Source organism: Ochlerotatus camptorhynchus, unplaced genomic scaffold (assembly GCF_037179485.1).
Source record: "Ochlerotatus camptorhynchus isolate MF236.1 unplaced genomic scaffold, CSIRO-AGI_Acam_v1.1 ptg000258l, whole genome shotgun sequence".
Lineage (NCBI taxonomy): Eukaryota > Metazoa > Arthropoda > Insecta > Diptera > Culicidae > Ochlerotatus > Ochlerotatus camptorhynchus.
In genome coordinates this window covers 678725-690956 of record NW_027040748.1, presented here as the reverse complement: position 1 = coordinate 690956, position 12232 = coordinate 678725, and the positions used below count along the sequence as shown (strand labels likewise).

General features: G+C 39.2%; 2 protein-coding genes across 2 annotated transcripts; one reads left to right on the top strand and one right to left on the bottom strand.

Annotated features, from left to right (window-relative positions):
* Positions 1–2953: 2953 nt before the first annotated feature.
* Positions 2954–4073, bottom strand: Tmem18 (transmembrane protein 18). The gene is made up of 4 exons (XM_065226704.1): positions 3789–4073; positions 3449–3566; positions 3227–3375; positions 2954–3165 (listed from the first exon to the last, which is right to left on the bottom strand). The coding sequence occupies exons 1-4, from the start codon at positions 3849–3851 to the stop codon at positions 3049–3051; spliced, it is 447 nt and encodes a 148-aa protein (XP_065082776.1). The 5' UTR covers positions 3852–4073; the 3' UTR covers positions 2954–3048.
* Positions 4074–10911: 6838 nt separating this feature from the next.
* Positions 10912–11988, top strand: Mtap (Methylthioadenosine phosphorylase). Its single transcript, XM_065226703.1, has 2 exons — positions 10912–11060; positions 11139–11988. Exons 1-2 carry the CDS (start codon positions 11043–11045, stop codon positions 11958–11960), a joined length of 840 nt encoding a protein of 279 aa, XP_065082775.1. The 5' UTR covers positions 10912–11042; the 3' UTR covers positions 11961–11988.
* The last annotated feature ends 244 nt before the right edge of the window (positions 11989–12232 follow it).

Below are 12232 nucleotides of genomic sequence, written 5' to 3'. Positions count from 1 at the left end.
AATAAAATATACCAAATAGACAAGAAAAAGGATGGAATTGCTTGCTCAGAAAGGTAAACATCGAAAACAAAAGTGGTGACTTTATCCTATCAACCCGCCTCATATATTAGAACAACCGTGGCACAGTGAGATCGAACGAAGACTCGAGTATTTTTTGAGTGTATTGAAATGCAAAACACTTTAAATCCATCTGTTTTGAACAGTAATGTGATTCAATGTGCAATACACTTGAATATATAGTGAAAGATTTTCAACTTTTCAAAGTTTGAAACACTAGAAATTAACTTGTATAACACATTGAACTAAGGTGAAATAATACACTTAAAGTAAATGTGATTGCGCATTTAAAAAATCACTTCGATCAAACGTGTGGAATTTTTTGACTGTAGGGATACACTTTGCGAGTACGAAAAATGAACAGGTTTTGAACGCTATGTTTCGGCTATTGCATGAAACATTTTCAATAGTTTTGCATCAATCGATCGGAAGTTTCTTTGCGTATCGATTCCAATAGGTAAAACTATTGATTTTCAACAACATACTTTTGATAAATTGGTGACCATCATTCATCATGTATACCAAAGAATCAATTAATCACGAGCATGCATTCCTACCGCGACACCTCAATATACTGTATCAACCATTTTTTGGCATAAATGCAATCAACCAGCTGCCAGAGGTCGAATTTCGAACGCCTTTGGATACGGTTGTGTCTAAATTTGCTCTCTGTTTTGTGCGTGCATTCTCTTTCATAGTTTTCGGCTGCATTTGACGGATTAGCGCTGGCACTCTGCTTCCCGGACGGTTAAAATACGCGTGGGAGCATCGGGAATGCGCTCCCGGGTGAAGTGATTTGGTGAGAACGTTCCAGTTGAAGATGGTTGACAAGTGTATTTGTGGTGATGCAAATTATGTTTTAAATGACGTATGGCTTCAAACAGTTTTGTGTATCCAAATAAAACATGTTACATACTAAATACGCACAGGGCATCGTCTGCTGACCATTGCCGCGGGTATATCGTGGGAGTCCCAGGTACCCGGTTCAAGCTTTAGTTGGCGGCGGTGGCTCTTCTTGACCTTCTATCCCCTGAGTAGTTAGTGTGAATAAGGGCGTCTATGTGATGTTTTGCTGTACCTGTTGTGGACATCTAGTGCATCCTGTTCCCTTAACTTGTTGAGAACACCCTGTCTTGCCTCAAAAGTTACCCTTTTTGAAGTACTAGTCTTCACAACATAAAGGGCACCATTACGGAGCATGAGATTTGATCAAATTATTCGCAGTTCTACTTGTCCAACGCCCCCGGCTGGATGAGGGATAGAGGATGACACACACACACACACAAATGCAATCAACCAGCTGCCACTTTATAACAGAGCGGTATCATCATCATCGCCTCACGCTCATTCTTGCATTGGATCGCAAGGCCTCATTTCTACTCAACAACTACCCACCCACGTGAGAGGTTTTCTTCCAACCTCACTGGACTGCAGATCCCGGCCGGTCGAATCCACCGTTTGCCGAGCCTTTTGGTACTGGTGCCCCAGTCTAGTTGGCCGCTTCTTCCATAGGACCGCGCGGCGAAGGGATCGCCTGAGCTCAACAACTCTACTGTCCCACCAAAGCTGCAACAAGATAAGCAAAGAAGAAGCCTCGTTCCAACCTCGCTCGAGTGCAGTTCCCCGTCGGTCGCATCCATCGTGTGCTCAGGAAGGGCAACTACGCCGAGCCTGTTGGTACCGGTGCCCCAGTCTACTTGGCTGCTGCAATATCTGAGTTGGCAGGAAACGCCAGCTGCGACAACAAGACAAACATTATCCCTCGTCAAGTGTTGTTGGCTTTCCGTAAGGACGAAGAACTAAACAAAGTGCTGTCTGGCGTCACCATCGCCCAAACTGGAGTACCATCTAATATCCAGGCTACCATAAAGTCCTCCAAGTAAAAGTTTGAACGTCTGTTAAAAGTTGTTCCAATCGAACCGTCAAAATGCACTGTTTTGCACAATTGGAACAACTTTTTTTCAGTTCAGACTGTGATCACAATCGTCCATATTTTTACTAGAGGTTTAGGCTACCCTGTTGTCCATGCAGCCTGTATACATATACAAAAGGCATGGATTGCATCCCGCTCAATCAAAACAAAACCGTTCTTTTCAGGTCGACAATATTAATTGTAGCACTTAAGAATTATTTTTAATAATATTGCAATATTGATAATGTGACAATGTTACAATTTGGTGTGGCCCCTTTGTTAGATACCATTGCTTGAAATAGGGTCTCCCTACTGAACATGTTCTTCACCTTACATAAAAAAAACTTTTTTTTATTGTACGAAAAATACGGTTTGAACGAAAACGAGAATATGTTTTTAAAACGGTGGAGTGCATTTTAAAGAACACATACTGAAAAATTTGAAAATAAAACATTGTTCAATGCGTTTTTCGATCAATCCAAACATTTATTTCTATTCACCTGTATGCAATTAACCTACATCACACTATGTAAATTTTTAGCATCGGCGTATGTAGTTCGCAGCTGTCAAGCATAAAACAAAACTTTAGCAAAACAAGACATGAGGTATTATACAAATCCGTCCTAATTATTGTTATAGTATAGTTCATTATCTCTTGATTGACTTAAAATTTATTCACATAATTGATTGAATTTTATTACCACAGCTATTATTAACGGCCATTTTTTTCAGATGAACTTGAATAGCCGGATTATTTCCTGGAGAAATAAAATTGTTATTTCTTCGGTACAGTTTTTATATGACACACATTCCTATCGCTTGTTTGCGACATGATAACATCTTGTTCCTACATTTGAGAATCCTAAACCCATTTAGTGTAAAACATAATATCAAAGGTTTAGAGTTGTGGAAACATCTTCACTTACAAGGACATTATGTGATGATGCATTAGGTAGTGGCTTGCTTTCGGAAAATTAGAAAGCGTTTTTCAAAGATTTTCTGTACAAATTTCATTGCTTAGGTCCTAAAATACATCGACACGATTTCATATTTTGTATCAAGTAGGGTGAAACATTTTTTCATTCATCTTTATCTTCTTTTATCCTATGACGACTGTTGGACTGGCGTATTTGCTGTCTCAATTGCGCTGTTTTAAGGCGGGCCATCAACTGAGTGGATTGATACAACCAGCTTCCCTAAAAAATTAAAATGAATTCAGCATCATCGCCAAGTTGATGCAAGTTAGCAAACACATACCACCATCAGCATACAGTTGAGCAATATCGGCACGGAGAATACTATTGATATGAATAAGCCTTTGTCATCAAAATACTGCTGTTTTGAAAAGATCCTCCAATTTACGGCAGCATATTCATTAATGCTTTCGGAAAAATAGACCATTAATACTAAAAAGAAATATTGGATTAGCTTTCCCAAAAAAAAAAACATTACGATTGTTCATTAGGAAATGCTACTTACACAAAACTAAAAATAGGAAGACTTGAAAATTGCCACAATTCCGAGTCAACAATGCAGTCGATGTAATGCAAATATGGAACGCTATTAATCCGATAAGCCAAGGATCGTACCAGTCAATCTGGGGATTGCATACAAGAACAAATGGTTACATCGTTATTAATTCTGTATGTACATAAATTGCTACCCATAACAAAAAAAATGTACAGACGCAAGGCAATAGCTTTTCTCCCTTGACCTTGTCCTAGGTTGGTTTCTGCAGTTGTTGCGTTAATTTCATGAAAATGTTTGTGCACGAAATTACCTGCAGAACTAACATTGCACCACACTAAAATATACTTACGCTCTGCAAGAAAGTAACAAATCCTTTGATTTCGTTTATTTCTATTACATTTGGATCGATCATTTTGGACTAGTACTTTTCAACTTTGTGCTCCCCTGTAGAAACGCACAATGAACCTCTGATCTTATAAAGCTATTATCACTATATCACATTAACTTTTGACAGCGTTTCTTTTCCGTTAAGTTTAATTGCTATAGTTTTACATTAATTAAGTTAGCGAATAAGTTTTTCAGTGAAAAAGATCTCTGTTTACGTTTTCGTTTTGGATTCTAACGATTCTGATTGCAAGAGAAAAACTAAAACGATTTCACATTTTGACAGCTCGATGCGGAGTCCGGAGTGAGCGCTTCGGTGAGAGAGTGACGCGGTTGGTCTCAGTAGAAACACCGCCGTAGTTTACACCGCGATTGTCAACTCACCATTCGAGCACTTTTCGGTGAAAATCAAAATTTAATGTCAGTGGCCGCCAGAGTGACACGACAAACGGACCACATTGTCAAGCAGTATAGAGATTGCTGACGTTTATCGTACGCACACAACGTCATATAGGTATACGTAAAATGTTTTCATCAGGAAAAAAAACTTCATAGCAGAAATTTTTCCCGATGAAAACAAATCAGTGACACAATCACACTTTAGCAATCTCTATTGGCATGACTCTTTATTGCACAAAAGTGGACCAACATATGACTATGAAACGAATAAATTTTGGTTACTTTTCTCGTAATTCTAGAAGAAAAAAATCTAACAATATTGTTTTATCCCGAAGTTCGAGTGGGACACCGAAAGTGGTTTGCTTGTACCTTACCTGATAAAATAAATACTTCTCATTTCGCTTAAAATTTAATCTATTTCACATTAAACTCAGTTTAAGCAACAATCAATACGAAACTAACGATTTTAAATTGGCTCACTACTTGACTAGCCTATTGGTCCCAAGCAAACGATTAACGTATCCCATTCTAGTCGAAATTCTAGTACTACGCAATGTTTGTTTTGATTCGCTATGAAAGTTTGACAGACAAAATGAGGGGTTATTGGTTTTTCCTATGTTTCGAGGGGTGCATCGATTAGCTTGGGACTGAAGATAGTACCAGAGCTGGGCCAAAAAGTTGAGCACGTTGTTTCGGGATCTTCTAATCTTAGAGTTACCTCTATGGTTTAATCATATCGAATGATTAAAAATTGATTATCTCTTGCTAAAAAATAATCATCTGATATTAAACCCAGTTTAATCCTCGGTTTAATCATGGTTAGTTAAATTGAAAGTTATCTTGTTTGAATAAATTTTAATCATTTTTGATTCTATTTTAATCCTTTTTGATTGAATTTTAATCTTTTTTGATTGAATCTTAATCATTTTTGAGTATATATTAATAATCTAAAAGAATAAAATTTAATGCTGAATAGATAATTTTTTTCTCAACAAGTGATTATTTCGTATTTAATCATGCATGACTACTACCTCGACTACTGTGTGGGTGCAAAGAGCGCCCAATGCTTCTCTGTGCAGTGTGCTGAACATTCAGCATTATCGCAGGGACTCGTAGTAAGCCATGATGAGCGTTGCGAGGACAACGAACTGGACACGGCATTTTCCTCTCTCAATCATCAACCACCGTGGAGGTAAGACGTTCAGCGATATCGGGCAGATTCCTTTCCGGCTGATGGTCAGTTATCCACAATGGCGATCCTGCCAGGAGTTGCAACAACCAACCTTTGCTGCAACGTAAAAATCTGAACCTCGATTAGGAGCCGGAAAGGAATCTCCCAAAATTTTCAACGCCGCATAGAAAAAAAAGGTTAGGTTAGATTGAGTCGATTAAAAAAATCACGCTTCGATTTTTTTTTTATGCATAAAACGCAAATCTATTGAGATTGTGCACAAGATGAGCGGATCAGATAGATCGCGCATTGGGGAAGCGGGCATAAAAAGTCGCGCAAGCGGATCAAACCGTCGCGCATTTGAAAAGCGGATCGGAAAGGTCGCGCATTGATGAAATGATTACAGGTCCTTAGCAGCGGATCTTACGATCGCGCACCGGACACATTGTGCATTAACAGAGAGGATTAAAAAAAATCGCGCTGTGGATCTTATGATCACGTGGACCCGAGAGCAGATCCTAGAAATATGACTGAGAGTAACGGCAGGTATGTTCGAGTGGTTGACAAACCAACCGGCTGCGTTGAGGAAGATGTTCAAATCGATAACAAAATCGACTCTGAGATGATTTCTAGTAGCGACAGCAGCACCATCTCAGAAAGTGATGCTAGTGACTACGATACCGACACACACGATGCCAAAAAATCGAACTCGGATGGTACATCTGCTTATTCATCGAGATCGCCATCGGTTAACCCATACCCCTGAAGCAATCCCCACCGAAAACGCAAGCCAGGACACACTGGAACACACCAGTAACGTCAAACGGATCGACCGTATGGAGAAAATACTCGCGGGTATAAATGACGCCCTGAGCCGCTTTCAGTCAAACTCTGGACCGACGATGCCTAGAAATGCTGATAACAGCTGGAACGTCTCTAGCGAAGTAAACGCTTATGCAAGTGTCGGTGGAAGTTCATCCTTCAGCATCCGCTGGGATCACATGAAACCGTTCCCAAGTGGCATCGCCGCCAATAAAATGTGGGAGGAATGGAATCGTTACTTAGCAAACTTCGAGATAGGTGCTTCGCTCGGTAAAGTTAATATTCCAATTAAGAGGACTCAATTACTCTTCCTCTCCATGGGCGACGAACTGCAAGGAATCGTGAAAACCGCAAAGGCGCAAAGCTTCGCCCAAGCTTGACAAACCTGGACTGCTACCGAGTCTTCGTTACGAACATCAAAACCAACCTACGGTCGATGACGGACACGGCAGCAGAGCACGAGGCTTTTTCTAGAAAGAAGCAGGAAAACGGCGGTCGCTTTTCACGCCGGGTTGATGTGTAAAGCACGATCGTGCAACTACAGCGTTGACGACGAGGACAGATTCGTGCGTGCACAGTTATTAAGTGGACTGAGGAACAGAGAACTCGTGAAACAGGGAAGGATCTATAACCATGAAACGAATTTTATGAGTGAAGGGAAGATATGTGTGGGTGCAAAGAGCGCCCAATGCTTCTCTGTGCAGTGTGCTGAACATTCAGCATTATCGCAGGGACTCGTAGTAAGCCATGATGAGCGTTGCGAGGACAACGAACTGGACACGGCATTTTCCTCTCTCAATCATCAACCACCGTGGAGGTAAGACGTTCAGCGATATCGGGCAGATTCCTTTCCGGCTGATGGTCAGTTATCCACAACTACTACCGAAAGTAATCGTGGCTCGAACTCAATAAAGTGAAGCGGGAATTTGCAAACTGTTTAAGCTTTTTTGATTTTATTTATTTTTGAGTTTTCCATAAGCCAGTGCAAGACGAGAATTGTCAACTTTTTCTCATCGATAAGTGGGAGAACGGCCAAATTACTGTTCACAATTAATCATATTGTCGAGCAGTTTTGGAACGACCTTCTGCCAGCGATTTCAAGGAAATGAAACAATAAATTCCAGATTTTTAAAGCATATTACAAATAAGACCGGATTTTCTCTAGGTTGTAGAAAAAAAAATATCATAATATTGTTCCACGTTAAAGTACGAGTGGTAAGAAACGTCATTTCAAACTGCTCGAATGACGTGATCCATATAAAAACGGTATTCTATATTTTTACAACCTCGATTACAACATAAACGATGTGATGGGAAGTTTTTATGAATAACACATAACATTTCTATAGTTTGTCAAGGCAGTATTTGAGACACGTACACTCAAAAAAATTATCACATATCTAATTGATGTAATTTATGTGAATTTCACATAGCTTTCTTGTGATCACATAGCTGCAAATCCCATCACAAAATCACATGAATAATATGTGGTCGATGACATTCATATGAAAAATCATATTAAATTAATGTGATCGCATAAAGGCTATGTGAAATTCAGATGAACTCCATTAATTTTGATTATGGATGAATATCATGTGCGTTTCCAATGAAAGCTACATGAAAACTATTTTCGGTGTAGATAAATGATTTTTAAATTCAAATGGATATATTTTTGGCTCAGGCCCTAATATATTTTTGGTATTGATTCAAATACTAGTTCAAATATATTATTCGGTTAATTCAAAGACAAACATTTTTGGATCAAGAAACCGATTGTAGAGTCAATAATCTGTTTGTTGCTAGGGGAAGTACAACTTGATCTCGAGCTTGATCTGCAGTAATATTTGGTGTAAAAATTGCTCAAATTGGTAATTATTATAATTTTTAGATATTAACTGTCAAGCGGACAGCTTCAAAGTAAAAAAAATAACAGTGTAACTTTAACACATACACTCAATGACGTTTCACCGTTGTTGTTTATGTTTACTGCAGCTTTCATTTTTGCCTAGATTTTTGTTTTCGATAGCTCTGATCGATTTCGACTTCGACTTTTCATGATAAAAACGGTACTGGACGTTCCCCCAGCAGCAAATTTTGCCAGTTGGAGGCTCATGGCAAATCGAGTGTAATACGACCACGGAACCATCACTCTGGGATTCCGTTTACAGGGGAGGCGTAGTCAGTCGGTTCCCGTTCCATAGGAGGACAGCACATTGGTTCGCAGACAATGAAGAATTCGTGGAAATTAATGACTATTTTCTGGGACAGACGTGCGACCGATTATTTGCACTGAGATCAGCTAACAACGTCCCACCCCAGGCTGAACCCGGGAATTGACCACTTTGTCAAGCAGTTTTGGTGTGACTTTCTACCAGCGATTCCACAAAACTGGACCAACTAATTTCTATTTTTTTGTGAAACGCACAAATGTTGGCTACTTTCCTCGCGGTTCTAGAAGAACAAATCTCAAAATAATGTTTTATTTCAAAGTTCGAGTGGTAATAAACGTCATTTTAACTGCTCGAATTAAGTGATTAATTGAGGGAAAAGTACTTAATGTTGGGTAGTTTTTCATCTAAGTGTTCTCTACGGGGGCCAACTTTGATTTATAGTACGTTCAGAATACAGAGTTATAACATAGAGGTAACTCTAAGACCACTGGGTCCCGAAGAAAATCATTATTATTTTTGGCTCACTCAGTACCAGAACAACGGTCCCAAGCAGTCCCAAGCTATTTCACTCACCCCTGCATGTTCTGCATGAATCCACACACCCCTGATGTTATCTGTCAAACTTTCATAGCGAATCAAAACAAACATATACTGTAGTAATAGAATTTCAACTAGAATAGGGTACGTTAATCGTTTGCTTGGGACCAATAGGCTACTAAAGTGGTGAGCCAATTTAAAATCGTTAGTTTCGTATTGATTGTTGGTTATAACATGTTATAGCGCTATCTTGATGGTGGTTTCTGCGTTGCAATTAGTTGACAACCGTTATAACATGTTATAACCATAGAGGTAACTCTAAGACCACTGGGTCCCGAAGAAAATCATTATTATTTTTGGCTCACTCAGTACCAGAACAACGGTCCCAAGCAGTCCCAAGCTATTTCACTCACCCCTGCATGTTCTGCATGAATCCACACACCCCTGATGTTATCTGTCAAACTTTCATAGCGAATCAAAACAAACATATACTGTAGTAATAGAATTTCAACTAGAATAGGGTACGTTAATCGTTTGCTTGGGACCAATAGGCTACTAAAGTGGTGAGCCAATTTAAAATCGTTAGTTTCGTATTGATTGTTGTTATAACTCTCCAGTCTGGACAGTGTTTTACTCGAGGATTTACCAATGGATCATTTCATTCGAGCAGTTTAATATGACGTTTCCTACCACTCGAACTTTAACGTGGAACAATTAACCACTTTATTCGAGCAGTTAAAATGACGTTTACTACCACTCGAACTTTGAAATAAAACATTAAACAACTTTGAAATAAAACATAAAACATCATTTTGAGATTTTTTCTTCTAGGACCACGAGAAAAGTAGCCAACATTTGTGCGTTTCATAAAAAAAATAGAAATTAGTTGGTCCAGTTTTGTGAAATCGCTGGTGCTTGACAAATTGGTCAATATTTTGATATTTTTTCTTCTACAACCTCGAGAAAATAAGGTCTTATTTGTAATATGCTTGAAAAATCTGGAATTTATTGTTTCATTTCCGTAAAATCGCTGGTAGAAGGTCGTCTCAAAACTGCTCGACAATATGATTAATTCAAGACCAACAATTGAAAAGGCCCCAACCCCATTTTATAAACAAACCTTGTAAGGCCATTTTGCCGTGAACTGCAGTCCGCCAACGCAAACCAACAAAATGAACAGGTAGGGGAAATTCTCCTCTACCCGATTGTGTTATAGGTTTGCGAATGTAGGTTTCGGTTCGCGAGAAAATAGCCTTACAAGGTTTGTTTACAAAATGGAGTTGAGGCCTTTTCAATTGTTGGTCTTGAGTTGCTCGAATTATTATATGTGTGTACGAATATTTATAGATATACATTTCAAAAAGTTCTATCTGCTTTGGTCGATTTTCTTTATTGACTTTCTCTTGCGTTAATAACTCAGCTGCAACAACATTAAACAACAAAAAATTTCCAGTTGTGTTTGTCGTTTCGGGCGCTGGATAATGTCTCCTTTATCAAACTATGTGTTGAAAATAGTATACGAAATGCGTTTGAGTCGTGGTTAACAAAAGAGAAAGTCGATAACTGTAGATAGGACCTTTTGAAATGTTCATCTTGATTTGACTTTTGTCGATGAATCACTCGATGGTCGGTCCAGTCGTCAGTGAGCTCTAACTAATGAGTCGTGAGAGTTGAGTTGATGACCGTGAGATGTAAAAGCTTGTGAAAAAGCGAAAAAAGATCAGCCGGTTAACTGCACTAAAACGTCATGAAAAGTATTGACTTATTGTTAAATTTTAATAAATTACTTAGTATTAACCTGAAAGCTTGTGAGTACTTTAAGATTGATTTGATTTAATTTCAACTATTTTCTAAAAGGTAAAGCTGTTACTGTAGTAATCCCGGGTAAGATTATAAAGTTTTGTTTGTCGGAGACGAATGCACTTTTAAGTGATTTAATCAATACTAATCTATAGCCTCATTCCAGTTCGGCGTATCTCTGATAAAGCATAGTATCAGAACAGTGTTTAGCTGAAGAGTAGCGCTATCTCCTGTTCCGGAATAAAAGAAAAAGTGGTTACGTTCTAATCATTGGAAGTAAACTTCCTGTTTAAGAAATCAAACATCGTCGATTTCAACAATGCGACCAGCCATTAAGGTTAGACAAAAGCACATACTAACAAATAATGTAGCAATACAAAAGTGAGTATCCCACCCAAATGTATTTTCATCTTAGATCGGAATCATCGGAGGTTCAGGACTGGATGACAGTCAGATCTTGGAATCCCGTTCGGAGAAGGTGGTCAGTACGCATTTCGGCAATCCATCGGATGTGCTGATTGAAGGGAAGATTGCTGGAGTAGATTGCGTTCTGCTAGCGCGCCATGGAAGGAACCATTCCATTATGCCATCTAATGTCAATTATCGTGCAAACATCTGGGCATTGAAAACTTTAGGTTGCACCCATGTGATTGTATCAACAGCAACCGGATCTCTGAAGGAGAAAATTCAGCCGGGAGATATTGTCATTCCGGACAATTTTATCGACCGCACAACCAAGCGTGCTCAAACGTTCTACGACGGCAATGATATGCTTGTTGGTGTTTGCCATGTACCGATGGAGCCAGCATTTTGCAATAGGACTCGCGACGTGTTGATTGAAGCCGCCAAGGAGCTGGGTATACCTGGAATACACAACAATGGTACCGTCGTAACAATCGAGGGTCCTCGTTTCTCGAGCAAAGCTGAGAGTAACCTGTTCCGCCAGTGGGGTGCCGATTTGGTCAATATGACTCTCCTGCCGGAAGTCGTCCTGGCAAAAGAAGCTGGACTCTGCTATGCTGCCATTGCAATGGCCACCGATTACGATTGCTGGAGAGATTGTGGAGAAAATGTAAATGTGGCTGATGTGTTGGCCACATTCAAAAAGAATGTTACGAAAGTAACTCAATTGATTACGGCAACCATTCCAAAGATCGCTGAAATCGATTGGACGGAAACAATCGATGAGTTGACGAAGACAGTAAACGGAAGCATCATGCTACCTCATTCCAATTGAGAATTTCGATTTATCCAAATATAATCTTGCACTTACGGTGAAAGTACGCCATATATCTTTGTAACTTAGTCGATCGATACTGAATGTAGTACTACGATCTGAACGTCTAATAAACAAGTTTAAATTACAAATTTCTTAGAGCATTTACTAGCCGATCACATCATTGTAACCAACATACTGTCTGCAAAACAAAGCAAAATTTCATCTGGAGGCAGACTGACACAATTTTCTGATTAGGACGTTTCGGATGAAAATGAAATAAATCCATGTAG

Excerpts from the sequence above, each read along its gene's own strand:
- Tmem18 (XM_065226704.1), bottom strand. The coding sequence starts at position 3,851 with ATGATCGATCCAAATGTAATAGAAATAAACGAAATCAAAGGATTTGTT. Across the intron at positions 3,567-3,788 it reads TTGTTACTTTCTTGCAGAGC|ATTGACTGGTACGATCCTTG; the intron begins GTAAGTATATTT and ends TGCAATCCCCAG. Across the intron at positions 3,166-3,226 it reads TCAACTGTATGCTGATGGTG|GGAAGCTGGTTGTATCAATC; the intron begins GTATGTGTTTGC and ends TTAATTTTTTAG.